This window comes from Monodon monoceros, unplaced genomic scaffold (assembly GCF_005190385.1).
Source record: "Monodon monoceros isolate NGI ecotype Baffin Bay Population unplaced genomic scaffold, NGI_Narwhal_1 Super_Scaffold_5, whole genome shotgun sequence".
NCBI lineage: Eukaryota > Metazoa > Chordata > Mammalia > Artiodactyla > Monodontidae > Monodon > Monodon monoceros.
In genome coordinates, this window is record NW_021703782.1 from 72856192 (window position 1) to 72882048 (window position 25857).

General features: G+C 41.6%; 1 protein-coding gene across 5 annotated transcripts in view; it reads left to right on the top strand.

Annotated features, from left to right (window-relative positions):
• Nucleotides 1–25857, top strand: part of TLE4 (TLE family member 4, transcriptional corepressor) — a 150640-nt gene that overhangs the window by 10791 nt on the left and 113992 nt on the right. For 3 of the 5 annotated variants that reach the window (XM_029203682.1, XM_029203683.1, XM_029203687.1), the window contains exon 5: nt 23021–23083. The exons of the other annotated variants lie outside the window; for them this stretch is intronic. In XM_029203682.1, the coding sequence (XP_029059515.1) occupies nt 23021–23083 (63 nt within the window). The remainder of the gene's footprint in view (nt 1–23020; nt 23084–25857) is intronic. 5 annotated transcript variants of the gene reach the window in all.

Genomic DNA, 25857 nt, shown 5'->3' on the forward strand with positions numbered 1-25857 from the left:
GGGAGAAAAGCTGGAGGCAGCACGTGTAGGTGTGGGCAACTGAGTATTTATACTGACAATGATGGGTTGCGAGACTTAGGACTTGACTTGTTCAGAGGAAGTTCACTGCAAACAGAGCTCACCAAATTACTCACTCTAACGGGGACGGGCCTGAGAAGTTTTAGTCAGAAGCGAAAATTAGAGTCGTTTTGACTCTGCCTTAGCAACAGCTGTCAGTGGTAGCTGCTTTCTATCTGTAAAGAGAGATTTGGCTGGCATTCATCAACACAAATCTGTATGCCCTCTCTGTTTTCGTTGGCCTTGACCCAGCATTTATGCCAAGCTTTTGCTGGTTTCTCTACCACTGAGCCCACCTTTCCTCAGAGAGCTGCCGTGTGTGACAGTACTCCGTCCAGCGGGACAAAGGGAAGGTGTGGGTTTTCATAGCTGGTTTGTCAAAGAAGTGGAAGAAAAAGACCCCCAGACACCTCTGAGGTCCTCTGCCGTCTGGTGCATGGGTCACTTTGTCATCATTTTTGAGGATTTTGCCCACAAATACTTCACGGTTGTATTGTGGAGGGAGTTTCTGTGATGGATGGAGAGAAAGGCTGGCTACTCTACTGGGCTCCACATAAAACCTGGCCAGCCCGCTGCGTCTCAGCCCCGGCAGCTTAGGCATGAGAGGCTGAGGCAAGGAAGATGGATATTGACTTTCTGATTTCCTAGCAAGCTTATTTCACCGAATTGTTATTATTCTAATTAGGATTCTGTTCTTATTTTCTACATATGTATTCTGCTTCTGAAGGTCTGTGGGTTATTTTGGTTAAAGAATTTGAAAATGCAAGGAAATATAACTGGAAAGAATTGTAGAAATTATGAGCACTAGTACCCTGTAACACCCTTTCTTTACAGAGAGCTTAAGGCGCTTTATATGTTCTCCTTAATCTTTCTGATGTTCCTGTAAAGCAAGTAGCAAGCTTGGATCCATGTATTTATTTAAATAGCTTCTGTCAGTGGAGTACCCGACGGTTTGCCAAGCAGTGTCATTCCACTGCCCTCCTTGAACAGATGACACCAAGGCTTAAGGGCTTAAGAGACTAGCCCAGTGTCACGGTACAGGAGGATCAGCCTGCGGGCGGGGAGACCAGGGTTCACGCGGGTCAGCGGACACCCGAGGTGGCACAGCGAGAGATGTTGGCAGAAAAGGAAACAGTAGGTTTCTTGACTTCACTTCCAGGGCTCCCTTCACTGACCGCGCTGTTTCCAATCAGCAAATAGTGCGCCTGTTTCTGGGATGTCCTCGGCTGCATGCAACACGAGACGATGGGGACGCTACCGGCCCGTCCATCCAAGAAGTGTTAGAGTGTCACTCTAGCTAGAGACCTGATCTGTGTGTTTGTGTGCGAGCACAGAGCCTCCCTCTCCTCCCTGCTATCCGCCCAGAGTCCAGGCCCCGCCGAAAGGGAGGCTTGGGATCACAAATTAAAATACAGAGTCTGGATCCACTTTGAGCAGAGCGCTTAATGAAACTGGCTGTTTTTGCATTCCTAAAGTATACTGTGCAAACACTAGATGTGAACTTGTTTCTTGCCAGTCTGCTCTCTCCCACTAGAAGGTAAGGCTCCGTGGGAACAGGGGTGTTTATTGTTCTCTGCTGTGTCCCCAGTGCTGAGAACTGCCTGTCACACAGTAGGTGGTCATGAAATATTTGGTGAGTGAGGGAATCCCTGCATTCAGATCGAGCTAGCCAAGAATACACGCGATTTAATATTTTTAAGGGCATATTGTGGTTGTAGGATAACAAACGCTGAGCTTCCAAGCCACGTTAGGCCTGTGGTGCCTACTTGTTAAATTTGTGGAAAAATGACAAGTGGAAAGACAAAGTAAAAGCAACTGAGCTCGGTTTGCTTTTCAGGAGTGAGTTAGGCTAGTTAAAGTAGAATATATGTGTTTTAGCATGTGGAATTTGCCTTCTTAAAGATGAAAACATGAATCTTTCCGAACTGAATTTAAAATTCAGTTTGGACATCACTCTATAACTAGTCACTGTGTATCTGAAGAATTCTTTTACTATTAATAGGTCTGTGTACATGTGGTTTGAGTGAGTGTGGGGAGATATTGATCTTAGCCATACTGTGGTGTGTTTAGCTAACTTCTTTCCAAATCAGTAAAGTTGCAGGCTTCTGTTTCTTTCCAAGGGACAAGGAACTTTGAATATATCTTAGTTTTTTATTGGTGGAGATGGTACCGTGTCGTTACAAGAGTAGTAATAGTAACAGTAAGTGATTTTAGAGAGCTTGCTGTGCAGATAATATTTTATTCTTACAATAACCTTAAGAGGTTATTACTGTATATTATTATTTCCATTTTGTATATGAGGAGGCTGAGACACATAGAAATTAAATAAGTTCTTGAGATCAGCCAACCAGTAAAATAGATCCTGGGTTTGGCTCAGTTTCAGATCACTGGTGTGATAGATATTTCTGTCAATTCTCCAGACATTTCAAAATGCTCTGCTACTTCCCCCAAAGTACTTGACTGAGTCAGGAGATTCAGATTCTAGTTCCGACCTTGCCAGTAACCAGTTGTGTGTTATTGCTGAGTACCTTAACTTCTTAGGACTGTACTTTTCTCAGCTTAAAATTGGAGTGTAAGTGAACACTGAGATCTCTTTTAGTTCCTTTGATCTAAAATGACCATTTGGTTTTGGTTATTTTCTATGACCCAATGAACAGAAGTGAGACTTCTTTTTAGTCTCAGAAAGTCCCTTTTAACACCTGTTTTCAGAGTTTTTTTGTTTTTTTTTTTTTTGTTCACGCCGCGGTTGTCAGGATCTTAGTTCCCTGACTAGGGATAGAACCTGGCCCCGGTAGTGAAAGCTGAGTCCCAACCACTGGACCACCAGGGAATTCCCAAAAATTATATGTATTTTATATGTATATAATATAATTCCAGTGCTGCTTTAAAGTGATTAGTTTTTATGCTTTTCATTTGGCATGTATAGTGTTAGAAAATTTAATCGTACAACTTCAGAAATAACATGAATTATAATGTGATCCAGTAATTTTCTCCCAAAGTGTTAAGAGGGGGGTATATATGTAGTAGTTTATTACCTGTTGTGTAATTAGCTCCTGGGATTAGTTATCCTTCCAGAATCCAGTGCCGATGTCAGTTTCTTTAGCTGAGGTTTACCCTGATGACACTGTAGGCCTGTAAACTGGCTTACAATGAACTTGAGATCTTAAGTCCTTGGGTTTCTCACATTATCCTTTACTTAGAGAAGGTTTGGACTTTTCAGCTTGGTTTATAATAAGTTAACTGTAATTAAATAAAAGAAGGGGGAAATGTATAATCTTGACCTTTGATGAATCAAGGACATAGTAGAGCTCAGTAGAGATCATAGTAGAGATCGTAGTAGAGATCCATCGCTAAGATATAAGCTCCAAAAGAGAAGAATGTGTTGTGTTACTCCTGTATTTCTGGCATCTGAAACAATCTTTGGAACTTAACAGAGGAAACGCTGGAGCAACTGAAGGGATGGTTTAATTTTTCATTGCACTGCATTTCCTGTAGTAGAGTGTCAACCACCAGTATATAAGCTTTGTTTCTGAGCTCTTAGGCAGGACTCTTAGGGAGAGTAACGATGGCCTCGAGAGGCAATTTGAGGTTAGGAGTTCTCATTGCAGTTCTGCCACAGGCCCTTGAGCTGGCAGTTGGGCAGTTTTAAAATTTAGGATTGGATTCATCTCCAGATGAATGGAGGTCCAGATGGGGGGTCCTTGGCTGAGTTTTAAAGTATCCACAAAGTCCTTGGACTTCTATGCAAAATTGTATGTCTTCTTCTGTGGGAGAAGAGTTCATAGCACTCACTGATCCAGTGAGGAAACCTGGACCCAAATGGAGGAGTTTGGGAACTATTTCTCTAGAGCAGTGGTGTCAAACAGGGCAGTTCCTTGCTCCCAGGGACATTTGACAGTATCTGCAGATATCTCTGGTTGTCACAACTCAGAGGTGCTACTGGCATTCTAATGGGTAGAGGCCAAGCATCAGCCTTGTCTGGCTTCTCTAGTTAATTACATAATTTTGAGAGAACCTGTCAAACCATACTTGTATTTTCACGTTTTCTTATGCTGTTCTCATGATGATTAGCAAAGTAGGGTTGGTGGTGGTGGTGGGTTCTTATTTCAGGTTCAGAATGAGGGTGTCACATGGTCTTCTGTAATCCTCTTTTTCATTGGAAATTTCTTGTTTTAAGTGAGGCCCATTTGTCTTGGCTACCCATCGAGGGTCCGAGAATCAGTCTTAATTCTTTTTTTTTTTTAAGTTTTTTTGATGTGGACCATTTTAAAAGTTCTTCTTGAATTTGTTACAATACTGCTTCTGTTCTCTGTCTTGGTTTTTTGGCGGTGAGGCATGTGGGATCTTAGCTCCCTGACCAGGGATTGAACCTGCCATCCCCTGCATTGGAAGGGCGAAGTCTTAACCACTGGACTGCCAGGAAAGTCCCACTCTTACTTCTTAGCTCCTTTCTAGGCAACAGTTTTTCAAAATGTTGTCCTTCATTAGCCTTCCTTTGTCCATGCTGAACAGTCCCAGTATTTCAGCCATTCTCTGGGATACCTGTTGGGTTATTACCAAGATAGGATAGACTGGGCCACCTGAGAATTCAGCATAACACCTTGGCCTGATCTACCCCAGCTGAAAAATCAGGGCAGATCTTGCTACCAAATAGTCCTTCTGCTCTTTCACTTAGCTTCTTGATTGGGTCAGAGTGCGTTGTTGCTTGTGTTTGTCTAGTCCTGACCACATTGTGATAAACAAAATGGAGTCTTGAGTTTTCTAAGTAGCCTGGGAGTCTACTCACATGGGTTTATTATATTTTTGACTATTTGGGCACTGTTCAATGAACATGTTTTATTGGGGCTTAATTTTTCCCTTCGCATATTCCATTGTGCCGTGCTATGAATGCGGGTGACTGTTCTAAAGGCTTTTGATTTGGGGGAGCATGTAGAACTGTTTGGGAGTTTGGCTTATTACCTCTAAGTATGTCTACCTTGGTTAACCTCAAAAAATATTACAGTTCACCTAAAGTGGCCAATAAAAAACATGGTGGCATTTCCACAGTTGCTTGCTTAAGCAATTTTTGGCCAAGTTGGGGAAGACAGTGCATGTTTGGGCTTTTTAGTGGAAAAATTGTGTCCTGCACTATTCCAGAGTGTCCTTAAACTTTCTCCTTTATGTAGGTTCCAGGAATGTGGAGATGACAGCTCTACTTCCTTGTAAGCCTTCAAAATTTTTTTTAAAAATTGTTTACATTTTTGAGGTTTCAGATCTGGGAGACTGGGCCACACATAGTACATTTATGTACAACAACCTTTTTAAACGGCAACTCACTTGCAAGTGCTTGATATGGCTGACCTTAAGAAGGAGACCCATTGTTAGGACATACTTTAACGAGATCTAAGCATAGCCAATAGGATTTTCTTAAAATCTAAGCAAGAATTTAGGATATTTTGCATCAGTTTAGGACGTATATAGAAAAAAATTTGGTAGGATCTTTGTTGGATTTGTATTGTGAGATGGTATTCATGCCAACTTCCCAAGATTTATAAATTCCACTTTTTCTTTGATATTTGATTTCACAGTTTGGGGGCATGCATTTGTCGTTTTTGTTTGTTTGAAGCTCGTGCAAAAAATAAACTTTCTAAATTGAAATTTTTAGCTTCTCAAATTGAATATTTAGAACTAGACCTACAGAGATTAAGATTATAACCTAAAGACTTAAACCTGAAAAAGAACTGAATCCTCATGAGGTTGTTTATTCTTCCTTCACTGGGAGAGTTGCATGGTTAGGAGTTGGCAGTGTTGGATACCTCAGATGGAAGGCAAAGGCTATGGTGGCTTATAATCGTTCGTTCAGCAAATGCTAATTGACCTCAGACTTTGTGCAGGGTGCTTTGAGGGTTAGGGAGTTAGGGGAGGTAGAACTCTTGCCTCCATGGATTCTAATCTTTTAATGGCATTTCGACCAGTGTGAACAGTACATGGCAGTGTGTGGTGATGGCACACTCGTGACATAGGCAGAAGAGGAGGAAGTGTTTCTGGCTTGGAAGTGATTAAGAATCCTTTTACAGAGGATGTAGGGACATTTTAGTGGGACCTCAGAGGAGGAGGTCTCTTCGGCAGGAAGAAAGGAAAGGGGAGGATTCCAAGTGGAAGGCACAGAGACAGGAAAGTGTTGTCCATGTTTAGGTGGTGGTTACCATTTCCAGCTTGGTTGGTTGGTAGAGGAGAGAATGGTTGAGGTGGTGGGTTTGGGAAGCATTATGGAAGGCCTTAAATGCTGGTTCTGTTACATGGGCTATTGAGGGAAAGCATAGGGAAGACAGTAGGGCAGGGACTGTGTCGGTTTTGCTTATTTGCTTTATTCTCAGCAAGTAGCATGGGGCCTGGCAGAAAATGTTCAGTAAATGGTGGTTGAAATGATTTGAGTGGAGAGGGACATGAAGGATAGAGGCTGGGTTGAAGAGGTGACAGGTACTGGAAAGGAGGAACCCAAGTGACCCCCGCAGTTCATTGAATGAGGGGTGTGGAAATGAACAGAGAAAGGCCTAAAACATTGACCTCTGTAGACTTTCAGAATCAAGGTACCATTAATAGAAAAAGAGTCCTTGGAGGGGAAACTTGGTCTTGATTATGCTAGGGGATGAGGTGCCTAGGGAGGAGGAAGAGTGATACAAGGAAGAGGAGGGAAGGACAGGGGGTTTGTTGCTTCTCCCCTGCCTTCATTTCAGCACCTTCCCTTCAACTCCTGCCAAGTCTGTTTTCTTACCAAGAACTTCAGGTACTCTTTTTCAGCAAGATTTGTATTTGTGCCTTAATTCTATACCCAGACCACAGTGGACTTTGCCAGGCAGCCCTTTGTGGTCAGTGGTTTTAGGAACTTACAATTTAAGGAAGGTGTTTGACCTTTGTGTCAGTGTATGAGAGAGATTTTCTTCATCATTTTGCTTGATTACTGCCATTACCTTTATATAGATATAATAGTGGGAGTTTGCAAATTATCTGATTTTGGCTTTTTTCCTTTTAACGTTTTTTTTGACATTAAAAATAGGTACAGAATCCTTTAAATTATTCATCAGCTATGGAAATTCTGCTCCAGTCATTCTTTTCTTCTGTTGCTTTTTATTTTCTATCATTTGGCCAACAACTGTGAATAGGTCAGTGATTCTTTATCCTTTTTGTGTTGAGAAATTTTATGTAAACGCGAGGCTGAGTCTGTAATTGTCTTGAGAAACTACTATATTTCAATAATTACTCCCATTGTCCATTATGTATGAGCTATATACCAAAATTCCAAGGGATGCTTTAGTCAATGTGAATTACATGTGTGTGGTTAATTTCTTTTTTCCTAATGTGAGGCATATTCTGTATTTAAACTTTTTCCTCCTTTAAGACACTTGTCTTAAGCTGCTGTAGTTGAGTGAGAACAACAGTGATAGTAAGGAAAGTTAAGTAAACATGAAATTAAAAAGGCCATAGAGTACATTTTGGTAAACCAAAATACTGCTTGGTGGCATAAAGCCACAGATCCATTCCAGAAAAAAAAAAAAACATGCGGAAATGTGGTTTCGCTGTCTGTCATGCAGTCTGTTTCAACTGTCAGAAACATACGTTGCTTTATGGGGTATTTTTTTCAAGTCTGACCACAGCTTTTAATTTCCTTCACTCCACCCATACCTCCCACCTCACCCCCATGTATCTAGTGCTAATTTATGGGCATTTTAAATGTAATGACATCAACACCAAAAGGGTCAGCAGTTGTGGCAGAAGTTTTTTGTTTTTTTTTTTTTTTGCGGTACGTGGGCCTCTCGCTGTTGTGGCCTCTCCCGTTGTGGAGCACAGGCTCCGGACGCGCAGGCTTAGTGGCCATGGCCCACGGGCCCAGCCGCTCCGCGGCATGTGGGATCCTCCCAGACCGGGGCACGAACCCGCGTCCCCTGCATCGGCAGGCGGACTCTCAACCACTGCGCCACCAGGGAAGCCCGTGGCAGAAGTTTTTTGTCTTAGGTATGCCAAGTATCACTTCTGTACTTTTGGACGCTTTTACCAGAACACAGCGATTGTCCTTGTTTTTGGACTCTTCGATCTAAGTTAAATTGAGATCTTTAAAAGGTGGTTTCGGAATGCTTTTTTCCCCTTATTTTTCTTTCTTTTTTCTTTTTTTTTTTTCCTAAAGAAATAGTATATTCACATTAAAGAGATTTTAGAAATAAAGAAAGAAAAAGAGTCAGCCACAATCCTGCCACTGTGACCTAGGCAGAAGCCGAAAGCTGAGTCTTCACTGTGTCTCCATCAATGGTGTTGTGGCTGATGGAGAATTATGCCCCCTGCCACCCCCAGCATCGAAAAAAACTGGCCAAGGTTCAAGGGGTAATACGTAAAATAAACATAAGTATGTTTTGGTTTCATTTAAAAGTATGAAAAAGTATATACCAAAATGAAACCTTAGATCTTTAAAATTAGCTTGATTTATTGGTAACTTTACAGTTTCTTCAGCTTTTTTTTTTTTACAGGCAACACAATCCTAAATATTTTTTAGATCTACTCCTATTTCAGCCACTAACTTCCTGTGATCTTGGTAAATCATCTAACTTTTCTGAGTCTCAGTTCCTCATCTATATCCATAAAACAAGGGAATAGGACTGGATCAGTATGTTTTATAAGATGTTGGGTCCCGGGCTCCCCAGCCTGGGGCCTGGGCATCAGTATTTTTCTAAAAGTTCCAGGGGTGATTCTGATGTGCAGCTGGGTTGAGAACCAGTGAACCAGAGCAGTGCTTCTCAAACTTTGATGTGCCTACAAATCACTGGGGATCATGATAAAATCAGATTGTTGCTGTAAGTCTAGAGTGGTACCTGATATTGTCCATTTCTGATGCCCCATTGATGCCCATGCTTCTGGTCCACTGACCACGTTTTTAGTAGCAAGGAGCCAGAGACTCCAAAATCTCCGAAATTTCTTCCAAATCTGTTATTTTTTATTTCCATGGTGTAGTTGTTGTAGTACATGGGAGTCTGTGTGCTGTTTGAATGAGACTCTCCACTTAGGATGTCAAGATTGATAGGTAGTGTGGTATCTCTGTGTAACCTCTCTTTGCTTAAGTTCCAGGCAAGCATCTTTGGAACAGTTCAGCAGATAGAAGTAATTTTAATGGTATCTTGCTTAGGTAGCTTGGCTGAGCTCCAGCTGATGTTTGGGGGTTGTTTCATTGCTAGAGAGATGAGGGGCACTTTTCATTTCTGCCCCTCTCTGCTCACTGAGACCCCAGTCTGATAGGTGCTTATACTTTCAAATTCTGGCTCCTTTCTTCTCGTCCTTCATGGCTGCCCTGCTCATACTGTCCTCTAATTCCTGAGCAATATTTTGGGTAAATGGGCAAACAGAATCATGAAGTAGTATATCTTGTTGTAATTTGGTTTCTCATGTTGGCACATTCTTTGCAGGAAAAGAAACAAGTTAAAGCAAGGAGAACTCCAATTTTGGAGTGTATTTTGTTGTGAAAGATGTGAAAACATTCTTAAGCTGTAACATTTGTCATGCTCTCCTTTAACTCTGTCATTTAGAAATAAGAATACAGTATATAATTGTGGTATTTTATTTTTGTTTGTTGTTGCACAGCATCAGACTAGGAGGCAGCATGATCTTGTGGGAAGACCCTGTGGCTGGGGTGTCTGCAGAACTGATTTCTAGACCGTCACCTACCCCTTACATAGTTAAATGTTAACTGTGGACACTTGCGTCTCTACACAAACCAGGCAGGGGATCAGGGAATGCTCCACTTATTGGAGCTGTGTTGGAGAGTTCTGTTGTGTTGAAGGAAAATATCTATCACCTAAACTACCAGGCAATGAGAAGTTATAGTTTGTATCGTAGGAATGTTGCTCTGGAGCAGTGCTACTCAGTGTGGTCCATGGGCTGGGGCAGGTCCGTGCACTATTTGCTGATGGTGGGCATTATGGTAGGGAGCTTGTACCAGACCATAAATCAATGCACTGCCCCCTTCATCAGGAATGTCTTTATTGTTGAAAAAACAAAACCGAGGAACAACAACCAAAAAAACCTATCTAGCTGAAGTAAACAGTAGTTGACTTAATTCTGGCATGAGCCCATTATCTTGCTGATGGATAACAGTTTGGGGACTGACTACTTTCAGTAGCACTGCTTTAGAATGTTTAATCAACAGGTTTATCAGGGTTGTTTTATAGATTAGGAATAGACAAATTGAAGTTCATAAAATGAAGGAAAGTGTAACCCCCAAACTAAAAAAGTAAAAGCAAGTTAGGTGAAAGGTAAGATCAAGTTCGACGTGTGTAAAATATTAAGTCAAGGAGTTTGACACAGTCACAAGAAGGAAGCTGAGAGGCACCGCCTTTTGTGTTTTGGTTAATGCAAAACTCGTTTAAATTCTTCTGAGTACTTCTGACTTCTTAATTTAATAACTTGCTTTAGAGAGAAGTTTTGTTTTTCATTTTCACCATCTTCCTAATAGAAAGAATGTATTTTCTGTAAGTCTCACTTAACAGTTACCTGTGGCCTTAAATTGCAAGAAGCTTTGAAGTTGAGCCTGACTTCCCCTCTCCCTCTCCTCCTCTGCCCCCAGCCTCCTATTCTTTACTCTTTACTACTGTATATAAAATTTACTGCATCCAGGGCAAGTATCTGTTTACCAAGAAAAGAGGAAGAGAGATCCTTTGCCAGTAGCGAAACATAAATACTGAGAATGTCTTTTCTGGGTCACAGTGCACGAAACTGGAGAAACAGCAAAATTTCTGGGGCCAGGCCTTTGACCTCATTCCTCTTTTCCATCAGTCGGGAGGCACTGTCCTTTATTATTACTGTGCTGGTGAGTCTCTCCTCCCACCCCTCTTTAGATCTGCAGCCCTTCCCCCGTGTAGTATAAATTAGTGAGGGATGTCTTCTTAATTGAGAGACAGGAAGAGCCCTAAGCTTCAATCGATACCTAACAATACAGCGACTCAATTTGTAGCACTATCTAATCTCAGTCTGTCTTAAACCAAACTGTACTACTTTACTTACCTTAAGGGATTATATTAATAAGTCTACTCTCATAAATATTTCTGCCAGTGAGATGTGGGGCAACATTATTCTTCCCATTTCATGGTTGTAGAAATGGAGTCCCAAATCACTTAGGGTTTGCTTTAAAGTCATGGTTCCGCTAGATTAGTAATTAGAGTTAACCTGGGATTTGGCACTGCACAGTTTATCATTCACAGTGTCTGGTGTGCTTTGCAGAATGTTCTGCCACTTAAGTCTGTATTCTTTCCTTGCCTTTCCATAACTGTCCCCCCAGGTAAACCTTGAAATCAGCCTTGTGACTCCCCTATCTTATTAATGAATGGTAGTGCCATATCCAAGCTTTACATGTTAGATGGAATCATGGATTCCTTACTTCCTTTCATTGTCCAAGTCTATTGACGTCACAGCATGCCGCTGATTCTCCCTGTGCAGCCTGTCTCCTTTCCTTGCCCTCCCCATCACTTCCCATCAGACCCTTGTTGTCATGCTGGGATGGCTGTGCTGGCCTCCTGGCTGATTGATTGCCCTGTCTGCAGCCTTTGCCTTCTCTGCTCCCTTATCTGGGCTTATGGGAGCTCTGGGTACACTTCTGTATCTATCTATATTGGGTCATTGTTCAAGGGCCCTTCTCCACTCCAGGAAATCTAGCCAGTACTTCCATCAGGTCTCTCTCCTCTTCTTCTTTTACCCTTTACCTAGGTGATCTTGACCACTCTGCTAAGTAGATGAATCCCCATTTTTTTCTGCAGCCTGGATCTTTCCTCTGAGACCATTGCATGTAACCAAGTCCTCCTTTCCCTTGAATGTCTCACAAGTACTTAAACTCAACATGTCCCCAAATGACATCCTCCCCCACAAGTCTGCTTGTGGTCCAGAGATTTTTATCTCAGGAAATGCCAGCAGCATCCACCCGATTTCTCGAGCCAGAAACCCAGAGGGAGGTTATGATTGCCTTTCCCTCTCGCTTATTAGCCACACCCAATCAGTCTTCTGGTCTCTTGGAATCTATTCTCAGTTGCTCCTCCAGCTTTCTGATCGTGGTGAATGGCTTAACCAGTTTACTCTTCTGTGCCTTCAGTATGGGGACAGAAGTCATCCTCTTAAAATTGGTCTACACTTAAGTGAAATATCTGGCCCAGAGATAACCATCCATGAACGTTGGGATGCAGAGGACGACGATACTGATCGTGGTCACGAGTAGTACCTTTAGCCACCACATGGTGAGACATGGTGATGACTCTCACCACGAGTAATCTGGTTGTCTCCTAACTGGCCTAACCTGGGTGGAGATAATCCCAGTACATTGGGTTCTTCTGGATCTTCTTATTCGGCCTCATCTTGTCCCCTTTCACTTGTCCCATTTTTAGACTCTGAATGTCCCACGCTGATCCTTTTTTGGAATGTTCTTGCCCTTTCCCCTGCCGCTCTCTCCTTTGTCTAGCATACTCACTTCACCCTCAGTTACTCAGGGAAACAGTGTCTCCTGTTAAGCATTTAAAAATACCTTGCACTTTGTTTTCTTCAGTGTCTGTCTCATTTGTTAGATTATGGGCTCCATAAATCCTGTCTTGTTCCCCTTCTCTTTTCTCAGAGGGTAACATAGTGCCTGGCAGTATAGAGACAACTATTGAAAAACTGTGGAATTAATATGGCTAACGTGATGTTGCTCTCTCCCCAGAGCCTCTGTAATGACTTCAGCAAGAAGGGGTTTCTTCCGCTCTCCTCCTTGCATTGCTCGGGCTCCTCTGTGTACCACCTAGATACCACGTGCTGTCTGTTATTGTGTTTATTTCCATTTAGTCTTCCGCTATACTAGATTATAAAAACTTCAAAGGGTCCAGATTAATTCGGCATTTACCTCTGATTCTACCATAGCTCCTAGCTTAGAGTCGGAGTGAATGAATGAGCTGATATCAGAAAATATCTTGTTGAATTTCCTACGTTTGTGATGCTATGGGAATTCATATTGTTCCTATTCTGAAATTATCTTTCATCCTCCATCTTTCCTCTTGCGGTATGTTTTGTGGTTATAAATCGCTTCTGCCCTTCCACAGCCACTCAAGTACAATCAGTGGCAAGAAGGGGGTGGAGAGCAGAAATGCCCTGGAGTGTCTTGACCTCCTGTCTGGTATTTATCATAGCTTTCCTAGGAATTGTCCTTGATAGGTCCTTGCTGCCTTCCAAATAAAGTTGGAGCTCTCTAGTGTGTCATTCAAGACCTTCCACAGTATGACCCCTGTGAACCCTTTCTGTCCTTATTTTCCACTCTGTTTTTTCATTGCATGCACCCTGTGCTCCAGCTTAATGGCTTGCAATCCTGCCTGTACATTAGAATCACCTGGGGAGCTTTAAAGTAAAATGCTGACGTGTGGGTTCTACCCTTGGAGAGTATGAGTTCATTGGCTTGGGGTGAGGCCTGGGCGTTGGTGTTTGGGAAGGATCCACTACTAATGTTAGTGTAAAGCCAGGGCTGGAAACCATTGGCCAGCTCAATGTTTCCCATGAAATATAATCTCCTCTAAGAGCTTTGAGAAGAAGGGGTTCCATAGTCAGAGAAGTTTGATTAGTACTGCATTTTTATGTACACTTTTTCAAAGATTTATTACATTGTCAATTGAGAGGCTGTGGGATGTCAGCAGGAAAAGAATCGTGTTTAACTTTGTTTAAGCTCTGCGAGGTCATCTGACCAAGGAGCTCTTTATGTATATCATACTTGTTAATGACATCTGCAGAACTTGGTATAGAACCTGCTTTGGGTGATGCTGCTTCCAGCCACATTTCAGCTTTTAAATCGCTTCTTTATTCGTCTTTCCTTGATCATCTCATTCAAACCAGATCTCCTCTCTGCCCCAGGCTTTTCTCTTCAACCCTCCATTTTATCTTTTTCATAGCACCTTTCAGCATCTGAAATTCCTCTTCATATATGTGTATGTTTGTTTCTGTCTCCTTGCCCCTACAGTGTGAACTCCATGACAGCAGGGACTTACTCGTCTTGTTCACTCCTGTGTCTCCAATCCCTGTGTCAGCACCTAAAGTAGGCCTGACAGATAGTAGGTGCCTGATAAATATTTGTTGACTGGACAGAAATGCAGTATTACGTTCGTGGTTTTGGCTTTTCCTGAGGTTCACATGTTGAAAAATTTTAAATTGCCTGCACAGTAAAAAGCAGCTTGATATACATTTTAAAAGTAACTAGGAATTCAGGAGCACAAATAGATGACAGCAGTGTTCTACACCTTTACATTTCTCAACTGCCTAATGAAGTATTAAAGAAGAAAACAAGCAGAGGTAGATGTGAGCCCGATGATAGGGAAAATGCTATTATTTTTCTGATTATAGAGAGCTCTTAGTCTGTGGTGTGAGATTTCTTTTTTAATTTCTTAAGCAGCCTGTCACAGGCAGCTTCTCCCAGTGTATAGGAGTCGTACCTGTGTGAGTCACTAAAGAGTTTGGGTGAGGAATCAGTGAGTTGATAGTGGACTTCTGTGGGGGCATACACTGCACCCATGACAGAAAAACTCCACAGAAACAGGCAAGGAAGTAGTATATTCTAAGTAAAGCCTTCCTAATTATTAGAACCCCCTTACAGTGAGCATATTCACACAGGTTTGTCTGGGGTTGTGGGGAGTGGATTCGCGTATCTAAATCCATACATGGGATCCCATGAGTGTGGTGCTGCAGCAATTCCTGGACCTTGTTTGGAAGGGATTCCAGTGGCATATTCTCTCTAGGGGTCCTCATGCTGTGGCTGTGCCTGTCGCTCCCCAATCCTGCCACTAAACGTCCAAGTTTTGAGCAGGGTTGATATGCCCGAGCTGGTCTACACTTGAGCTCATGTGTGTAACCCCTGTGACCCACTACACCTGGAATTGTCAGGAATCGCTCTTCCTGTGAGACCTGTGAGGGGTGCTGGTCCCTGGCTAGGACCTTCTCTTCAGCCATTACTAATTCACTCTGGAGATCCCGTTGGGGAGATTTATCATGACTCACTATACAAGGTGCCCTCCCAGTGTGCCTTCTAACAAATACCCCAATTCCAGTGGGTCAGGTGATCACAATCTGGTGAATAATCTTGGGAAGGAGGTTGAGTGGCAGGCATCTCCTTTGCATTTCGCAAATGATCTTTTAAAACGCACATCCTGCCATGGTTTCAGAATGGAAGCTTTAATCATTTACTTATCAGTCAAGAATTGTCCAGAGTGGATTTGCATTTCCTTTTGTGGCCCACTGTGATTACTTATTATTCTTTTTGAGCAGTATGGCATCCTAAATGCTAGAAAAGATGTTGTTGGAGAGGTAAGCAGACCAAATCAGTATAAGCAGGTCTTCTAGACAGGTATTCCTTTATGGTTGAAGTGCTATAACTATTCCCAAACAGTTTTAGCATGCTTGCAAAAGATTTCAGGAGATTCCAGCCACCGAACCTGGACTGCAGTTTCTTCTGGTCACTCAACAAATATTTTTGAGTGTCTTCTACATACCAGGACTGGGGTATAGACAAATCTATCTCTGCCCTCATTGAGCCTCCATTCTCTGTAACCTTGCTGCAGACCTAATGTTGGTCTGCAGACCCCTAGTGCCAGTGTCGCTTTGGAGTTTGTTAGAAGTGTAGACTCTTAGGCCCCACTCTAGGCTGGATTTTTAACCAGATTCCCAAGTGATTAGTATGCACACGAAAGTTTGAGAAGCACTACGCCAGTACATGTAAACAAAAACATAGGTGAGGTAGTTTCAGGTGATTATGAATGTTGTGAAGAAGACTGTAATGGGCTGGAGAGTGACAGGGAGAAGGAGCCCCAGAGGGTGCTGAGTGAAGTTGTCTGAGGAGGGGTCCTGTGGACTGAGACTGAAATGATGAGTAGGCAGTGAGCCATGATGAGGTCTGAGGGAGGTGGCTCCAGGCAGAGGGACTCTCCCTTAGCCTTGCCAGGCTTTGGTCACCCCCATTTTTTGATGCCAGGGTCAGATCTCTGGCGGGCCCTGTGGATGCACTTGCCTGCTGTGTCGGGACCTGTATGGTAGGGCACGTGTTTGGCAGGGCGGTGTAAGTGCAAACAGCGGAAGAGCAAAACTTTGCTTTTGAAAAGAGTTGACTGTTTTATTAAACAGAGAAAACAGTTGAAGGGGATGGAAGGGTACCTTGGCAGTGATGGCTTCAAAGAGTTGACATTTTATGTAATTGGGAGGAGGAAGAGGAAACCAATAGAGGTTATTCTAGAATTGAAAGGACAAGAGAAAAGGAAGTGCTGAGGAATATAGATATAGATGAAGATTTGTTGAAAAATGGAGATAAACAAGAAGGAAGTAGACAAGGAAGCCTTTAGCCCAACCTAAGAGTATAGACTGAAAAGTAGAGCATGGCTCTCAGTGTATGAAAGGTGGCTTGTTGCTTTCCTGGAGAATAGGTGTCCTTGATGAGAGCTTGGTAAGACCCTTTACTGTTTTTGTTTTCTTTTTGGTTTTATTCCAATATTCAAATTCCTCTGTTTTCAGATATTTCTCACGTACATTGAAATCATTTTGGGGGAAACCAAGGTGAATATCTTCGCCTGCTATGGGCACAAGGAATATTTGTGCCCTCCAACCATTGCTGAGAATGAAAATGCTGAATTGTAAATCCTCATTCAAGGCACCTGTACATTTATGTCAGTGGGAAAGAGTAGGGCAAAAAAAAAAAGAAAAGAAGAAAGTGATTCAGAGACAGAGAGAGAAGAGAAATCAGAAAATAGCTGGCAGGGCTTGCTGTGTGATACACTGGCCCAGGAGTGCTGAGGAAATGAGCATGTGCAGAACCCTGAGTGTCTTGGTATTCGGTCATCAGGTTCTCTGACCACCTGGTTCTGCAGAGGCTGGGGTTAAGTCCACCAGAGAAAGGCGTTTGCTTTCCCTACTCCTGACATCCCACTTTTCCCGCCCATCTTTTTTTCCATTTTCCTTGCCCCACCCCTCTGGTAGAGCTGAGTATAACCTTACCATTGGTTCCAGTGTTTTTCAGACTTGAGAACCAGAATGATTTGACCTTGGGGTATTAACTGGATGTCTGTCAGGCAAAATGATTGTCATTCTCAACCGTGATAAAATATCACTCTTGACATTTGGAACAGTAGTTAAACACAATAACCAGAGCCCGGAAGATGTAGGTAGGATAATACGCAAATATCTGGGAATTCCCTTAAAGACCGTCTAGAAAGCTCAAGAGGTGAGAGGAAGGGACCCTTTTTTCTAACCATTGCAAAAATGCTTCAGTAAAATACAGCTTCACCTTTGGGGATAGATGGAAATAGTTTCGTGAAATGTAGGTATTCTGTGATACTCTCTGGGAAAGACATCATCCTGTGTGTTCCTACACTAGCACCATGAACAGTAGCACCTGAATATCTTGTTAGGACAAACAAGTGGGATACCTCAGTATATGCAGTTAATAACTGCATGCTGGGCACTTTAAAAGCACAATTGGCATGCAGTAAAGTAGCATAAACATGAGTTCAAAACACAAAGCAGATTGACATTGCTTGAGATATTACAATCAGCAGAATCATTGCTTTAGTTAAACTCACCGGGGAGGGGGGGAGTGGATAAAAAAAAGTGGTTGAATATTGGCACTTTCGTATCATTCAAGGTAATACTAATTGAGTACTCCGAGACAGTGTCTCTTTCTTGTTAGAGGAAGTGGGATGATGAGAGCTTTTACAGATTGTCTTAATACATCGCAAAAAAAGTCTTAGTAGTTTGAATCAGTCCTTTAGGGAACTCATAGATGTCCTATTACATTGATTCCTACAATGTTACTACTTCATTTTATTGCTTTATTAAGCAGTATAAAATACTTTGTGCAAAATAATCACCTGTACCAAAATAACTTAGGCATCTGGTTTACCAGCTTGCTGGTGGTGCTTGACAGTACCTTTGATCTAAATCTCTAAGCCTTATTCCAGTCTGGCTTTTTTAAAAAATACAAAGAATTTTATTTATTACATGTTCTTACCTCTTTTGTCAAGTTGAAATTTGATGACAAGATAAACACTGAGCTGTCAGTTTAGAGAAATAGTACTACTTGAATATTTTTTCCTATGTGTAGTCTGGATTTTTATTAAGTTGGGAAGAATTTCTCATTAGTCTTCTGACTTTTTAATCTATGGACAGGCAGGATCAGTTCCAGAAGTTGTACTGTTTCTCAGATAATTTGGAACAAATCAATAACAAATCAAGATATTTTCGGATTGAAACAAAAAATTGCAGTCTTGGTTCTGTAGTGGTAAAAGGGGGTTGAAGGAGAGGGTTATAAGATTTATTTGTACTTATTCTGAAAAGCATTTCAGATAGAATAAGTGGGAATTTTTCTTCACTTTTTGGTGTTTAAATATAATAGATGGGTGTATGTTCTTGATAAAACACTTAATACTATACATAGATTCATCTTAAAACATTTTTCTGGCAAAGAAACTGCTGTACAAGAACAAATCAGTTGTGAAATGTTATTCTTTAAGAATGTTTTCCTGAAACTCTAATAGGTTTTTTGCCCCTCCCTCCCACCCCATTGGCTACTGAAATGGTTTCTTAGTAATGCTTTGTTACTCTGTTTTATTTCAACAATACTATATAGTAGTGTTGTTCCTATTTTGATGAGAGAACAAAAACACAAACATTTGTTAAACGAACAATTGCTTTTGATACTTGTCTTCGATAACGTAATCTGTACTTTCTCTCAAGTTTATTATGTCATTAAAATAAAATTATTTTTTAAGGAAGTCATAGGCAGAAATAATCAAAAATTAGATTTTTTTATTAGGACTATTTGAGGGGATGTAATTCAATAAAAGTGTAGGCTTAACTACTTTTTTGTCTTACTTAAATAACTAATTTGTTACAAGTAATAAAGAAAATATCCGATATTGTGTGCTTTAGTATTTGTTACTTTTTAATGAAGGGATTGAACTGTGGCATTCTTTTCAGTGTGTGACATTACTTTCCCATGATGCAAGGTAGTTAATAAATTTTGCAATGATTCTTGAGTTGGAGTGTGAAGAAAAAAACGATAAATGGTTTTTCTCGCTGTTTGTCTGTTTCATCACTTAACCGGTCATGCTGCTAGTCCACTGGCCGTCACCACTTCGGGGTCGGTTAGTCTGTCCGCGTTCATGTGCCAGGTGCCAAGTGCATAACCAAGGGATTTCATAGAATGCCTCTTTTGTTAAGTTGCCTTTTTCTAAAAAATTTTGCCCAAACAGGTTTTTTGTTTTTTAAGTGGAATGGTCATTATTTTTATTGGTTCTTTTTATTGGAGGGTGGCATAAAGGAGGGACAGTATAGAAGGAGGAAATAGAATAGTAGTGAATTGAGGGTAGGAAAATAGTATGTGTGGGACTTTTCTCTTTTTCATGAATATATTGATGGATCGAAGAAAACGTAATAGAAGTGTCAAAATTGTTAATGTATTTAACAAACTATGGCTGCAAAAACAATCATTTTGTTATATTTTGGCATGAACAGTTGTTCTTTTATGGAGGCCATTAATCCTATTTTGGAATATCATGGGCATCTGAAGGCAATAGTTAGCAGTTCCATAAAGCATTGAATACCATGATAACATCCAGTAACCCTCACAGCTGTATTTCAGAATCTCTGCCTGTTTAAATGGGCTGTGAATGTACTTGCTCAGGGATGCATGAGCCACATCACCTATAAATTTGATTGGAAGCTACAGCACTGGCATAGGCTGATGGATAGCAGATTAGAGCCCTGATTAACCATGTGATTCGAAGACTGGGAAATATATTGTCTAAGCAAGATTCATCAGATGCAATCAGAATTTCAAGTGGTCAGATGAAATTCAAATGTATATTGTGTCTTTTCCTCCCCTGGTGCTTTTCCTCCTAGGTTGCCTTTTTTCCCCCTCTCTTTCCCCAAAGCTGAAAAATACTTCTTTGATGAATCTGCTCCTTACCCTAAAGCTGTCTGTCTGTTATTCATCAGAAAGCAGGTCGCAGTTCAGTGAGCAGAAGAAAAGATTTTAATAGAAGCTGTGCCAAGGGCTGTAATGCATCATTTTAGGGCCCTAATTACATTACAATGACAAATATCAGTGGTGACAACAGCAATAACCTACATCCTTTAATGGCTGTGCTAGAAAAGGAGTTTGGGCCCCAGCCATTAGATTAGACTCAGTTTCAAAACATAGGCCATTAGAAGTGTGTGTCCACAGTATTATTGGCTGATCGCTGAAGCCCAGTGGAAAGGCCTGTAAATAAATGATGGCCTCCCTAAAGCTGGGTCCTGTGGGACAAAAGAGGCAAAATTAGATGCCCATGGAAGCAGCAGTGTTTCCGAGGCAACTTTAGCTTTCAAAGTGAGGAATGACCCGCTTAATTTTATGAAATCACACACACACACACACACACACACAGACACACACACACACACACACATCCTACCCCCCTGCTGCCAATTAGCCTGACCAGGAAAATCCGTTGGCGTGACAACTTAAAGAAATTAAGAAGTCTTTTAGACAAAAGGAGACCTTTAAAGAAAAAGTTTGGAAGGTTTCTACCCCCTTTTTTCTGTTATGTATGTATCTTAACATACATGAGTCAATAAAGCGACTTTTTGGCTTTTCTACATTTATTTTTAAGGAAATGTAGATTTTTTTTTCATAGTTGCTCAGACTTAACATGGCCTAGGCCCCACATTAAAGGAGCCAAATAAGTACCTCTTGGTCTTTATTTTGACAGATGAGTGAGTTTCCTTAGGGTAGTTTTTGTTGCCTGGGTTATGTAGGCAAACTAGAGAACTCAGTTTTCTTATGTGCCCACACATTTTTCAACCCTCCTAGCAAGGGACTATTTTATTTATGTAAACAACATAATGAGGAAAATATGCTTGGCAGATGGTTCTAAGCATTGGAATCATCAGTTTGGTTTGCCCCAAAGTATCTCATTATCTTTTATTCTCTCCCCCTCCACCTCTGCCTACAAAAAGCTTAACAACCAAATGCCTCTGAGACTAGTGCTTTCAGTCTGGTGCATGCTGCTCTATTTTCTCAGCTCGCACTGGAATTTCACCCTGTAACCACTGTGGTATGTTCGGTCCAGGTGGAGAGTGGTTTGGTGATTCCCATTGCAGCTTTTCATGGTGGTTTAAGCATTCTTAAAGGATAGCTAAATGCTCCACGGGGCCAGGGCAGTAAATTAAATCAGGTCAGCACGGCTGGGTCCTTATTCACTGCTGCTTATTGGTACTGGGTTTTTGTCCATCCTGTTAGGAATGCAGGCTGGAAGGGAAAGCTTAGGTTTGAAACTTCATGGTGAATTTGTGTTTTCTCTTGGCTGGCAAAGTTTTTAAGGTGCTGGTATTTAAAAGATTGCGTAGCCACAGAGTCAGAAGGGTTGCTGATGAAAGAAGGAAACCTAGATTGCACAAGTGGAGTGTCGCTGTCACTCTGGTAATGACTTGGCATGAAAAGGAGAATTTTTGTCCTCCTATAAAATGAGGAACTGACCCTGGATGGAATTTACATTAAGAATGTCTCAGGAATAGTAATTGCTTTATGTTTTCTGTCTCCCATCACTTCTTGCCTCTCCTTTTTCCTCACTCCATCATTAAAAAATAAGCTGTTTGATGGATGTTAACTAAACTTACTGCAGTAATCATTTCACTGTATATATGTAAGTCAAATCATTACGCTGTACACCTTAACCTTATAGAGTGCCATATGTCAATTATATCTCAATAAAACTGGAAAAAAAGGTTTTTTGTGTATATGCGTGTAAAAACCCTGTTGTCTACATGTCACGTACTAAAGTATATAAGGAGCCATCTGATAATGTAAATTAAGGTGAAGATCAGTGAAGTTCTGGGTAGCTTTTTTTTTTTTTTTTTTTGCAGTACGCGGGCCTCTCACTGTTGCCTCTCCCATTGCGGAGAGCAGGCTCAGCGGCCATGTCTCACGGGCCCAGCCACTCCGTGGCATGTGGGATCTTCCCGGACCGGGGCACGAACCCGTGTCCCCTGCATTGGCAGGCAGACTCTTAACCACTGCGCCACCAGGGAAGCCCCTGAGTAGCTTTTTAAAGAAAACATAGTGGTGGCGTTTCTTTTTTTTTTTTTTTAACTTACTATAGAATCCTATTTGTCTAAAATTTGAACGCTTACCAAATTAATAGAGAATACGCTCTATTATCTGACATTATTGGGACTTTTGCAGATCTATAGTACAATGGTAATTAATGTTCCCAAGGTTAGTCACCATATATAAATAATTGCTTTCTGCTAAGTATAGGAGGATTTTAGCATGTTCTAAACCTCTGCACACTGAAAACCCTGGTGGGACACATTTGGAAATTTTAATGGTTGACAAAAACATGCCATTTCCCAACAGTTTATAACTAAGAATCTGAAGTAGTCAGCTCACCTGAGTTGGTTGGGTGCTGTTCTTTGAGGAGGTTGGGGACTTGCTCATGAAATCTCAGTGCCTGTGTTTAGATAAAGCAAAGGCTGCAAATGTCAAACTCCAGTGAGTTATTAGGTGAGGGAAGTTGGGGTATAGGGAAGAATGTATCTTTACCGTCTAAATTTAAAAGACGCAAGGTTTTATGTAAAACCACATTAGAATGAACAAGGGTCCCGTTGAAGGCTTCTGAAAGCAGATTTCCAGTCATGAAAATTAAATTCCTTTCTATGTTGTCCTGGTGCTTGAAGGTTGACTTTTTAAGATGAATGCTGGTTAATAAATTGTGCTATTAATGTGGCACTGTTGTCACTGCCTCCTTTTAATGGGCTTGCTGATGAGAGTTTTCCTCTTCCTTAGGAAATCCGCCAGTCAGAATATAAAGTGTGTTTTAATATCATCCTGTTAATATTTCGGGAATTTGTAACCAGCTGACTGTTCTCTTTATTGCTTTCCTTTCCTTTTTTTTTTTTTTCTTTTCTTTTCTTTTCTTTGCAGGCAGAGATTGTCAAGAGGCTGAATGCTATCTGTGCACAAGTCATTCCTTTCCTGTCCCAAGAGGTAAGGCAGTTGGTTTCAAGCATTGGGCTGGAAGGTACCATTTCAGTGGTTTTGCAGATAAAACGGACTCCTTGGCCTCGTCTGTCTCTTGGTGTTTGTATTGCACATTTCTAAGATACAGTGTTCGCATTCCAACTTTTACACCTTATTAACATTCAGTGGAATATAATTGTATTTATATAATGGAGTATTTTCTAATGTGCTAAGCAAAATTCAGTTGTTAAATCTTTTGCTGTCATTGGACTATGTAGTGTTGCTCAGAATTATGACTTTGTCATAATGGCATCTAATAGGGGAGATTGAAAAATTGCCCGGAAGACAAGAGCTTGTTCTATACTTTTGTCACTGGGCATTAAGAGTTGCCAGAAGATATATCAAAAAGCCTTTACATAGTAAACAAACTGATGTAACTTTTGGCTAGCAACTTCTAAAAAGTTACTTCTTATTACCTGATGAAGTCTTTATATTGTGGTTGCATTTGGGAAAAAGACACAAAAGATGGACTCAGTGGACTCATTTCTCTGAGTACCACAGACTTCACACCTCGCCAAGCCCCCACGTGCAGCTCACTTTGCTTGCTTCTGCTCCCACTAGTGGAAGTGTGCACGCTGCCCACAGGTGCATACATGGTGGAATGAGGAGGTGCATTTCTAGTGCATGGTGGCTTTTTTTTTTTTTTTTTCCCCCTCCTCTGCTTGCTTGCTTGCTTGCTTGCTTGCTTTTAGTAGTTACAAAGTTTAGGCGCACCAGCTGGAGAGAGAGAGTTTTTGCTTCTGGACTACTGAATCCTTCATTTGCTCAGGTAAGATCAGCTGTGAGAAGGAAGAAGCTAATAAATGGAATAGCTGCACGTCTTGCAGCCACAGTGCTTGGTGTTGTGGGCTGGAAGGCACCGAGGCACTTCCCTCCTTCCCTTCAGTTGTGTCACTGCTTTTCAGGAGAACGGTTCACCCGCCTGCCTGCCAGTGGGCATGCGCTGAGGTTAGCATGCAGCTGGTATTGGAGCGTTCCTGTGTGTTATAGATATGTGGATCCCTATCTGACTTCTTATCTGGTCTGAGCTGGGTTAGACCTCAGTAACCATGAGGAACTTTCATGGGAATATATCCTTTGGCGGCGCTCATATTCACAAACCATGGACCTAAGTTAATATCCTGAACTCAAATGCTCTTCTGGATCACAAACAACAAAGGATGTCTTTCTCGTCCTTTAGCTGTGACCACAAAACCACTGCCCACTATATTCCCATTTACCTATTTCTACTCAGGATTTGCTTGTTGACTAGATTACATGGAGTGCTGAAGGAGAGTCAAGGGGCGTGTTTGCATTTCTTTAGAAGTCTGGCTGCCCTTTGCCTGATCCATACCAGCGTGTATTTCTTCTTACTTTAAGCAGCTCTGCTTTATGGAGGTGGTGAATGGGAAGAATGTGTAACCCACCATGCTGTGACCAGGCTGAGGTGTTGTTCCCCAAGGCAGAGGGAGAAGTTTGAATTTTCCCTGGGGGAGTATTAGATTGTAGGCTTCTGAAGACACAGACTCCTACACATAATCACCAGTACAGCTTATTCCCATGGCATTTTTGCAGGATCTGTGGGCTTATGTTCAGATGTGGGGGGAGATCTTGGGGTGTTGGTGGAGCTAGCTGATTTGCCAGTAGGTCGTTTTCCCACATGAGTTATGTTGTTTGTGTGAGCAGGCCCGGTAGGAGCAGACTGTAATGGTAGTGGTGCTGAGCAAGACTGAACTGGAATTAATTGGCTAAGGAAGTCGCACCCTGTGGAGGAAAGCCGTGGGGAGGTACTGGCAACTCCTTTTCTGCCTTAAGCTGGGAGGATAGGCACCATAATGTCACTACTTACTGTTTATTTCCCCAATACTTTTGACATTTCTTGGTTGAAATCCTTGACATGTGTAACGGATGACCTGTGTCGTGGTTTCCTAAATGCTGATGCTGTGTATATCTTTTCTTCTGCTTGCTTTGGATTTAATTGGCTCTTCTGTTTTTTCGTTTCCTAAGGTGTGTGTATATCTTTTAATGTGTGGGCAACAGACATGTTTGTTGCCCCGTCCAGTCCGGGCCTCTCGGATGTTTTGTGTCTGAACGCTGCCCACCTTGTTTCCTCTTCTGGGCATTCTGTGAGCATCGCACTACTTGCCTCTACCCTGAGGCAGATGGACTGTAGTCTGGAGGGAGGGCAGGAGGCAGGTTATTACAGGAAGATGAATTCTATTTCCTGTCTCTTCAGAGACATGCAAAATCACTGTTGCATGGCTGCAAGCGTCACTTGGTGCTAGGACTGAAGGCTCTTAATCTGATCTTTTAACACTGGCTCTCTGTGTGACAGTCTCACTGCCAGAAGGGCAGCTGCGGCATTAGAATTTATTTTAAAATCTTTTTATTTAAAAGGTAAATTATTGTATTTAGAAAAAAGAAAAACATTTCCTGAAGACTAGTGCATAAGCTACAGGACAGTGGTTGGAGGGGTTTTTTGGAGTTTGGCAGGAACAAGAAGTAAATTTACAGACATCTAGATAAGTCTATTTTAAATTTCGCTCCCATGTGCTGACTAATGTACCTGCTTAATATTGCTTGTGTCTAGTGTACCACAGTTTCTAAAATTAAAAAAATATGTACTGAATGACAGCTGTTGAACAAATTTAGTTTTAACTGCAAGACATTTTTTGGGGAAGTAAGTTGTATAATTGTAGCTCAAGGACTCGAAGTGTGTCTATGTATGTAACATCAGAGAAAAGTATTTTCCTATTAGATTT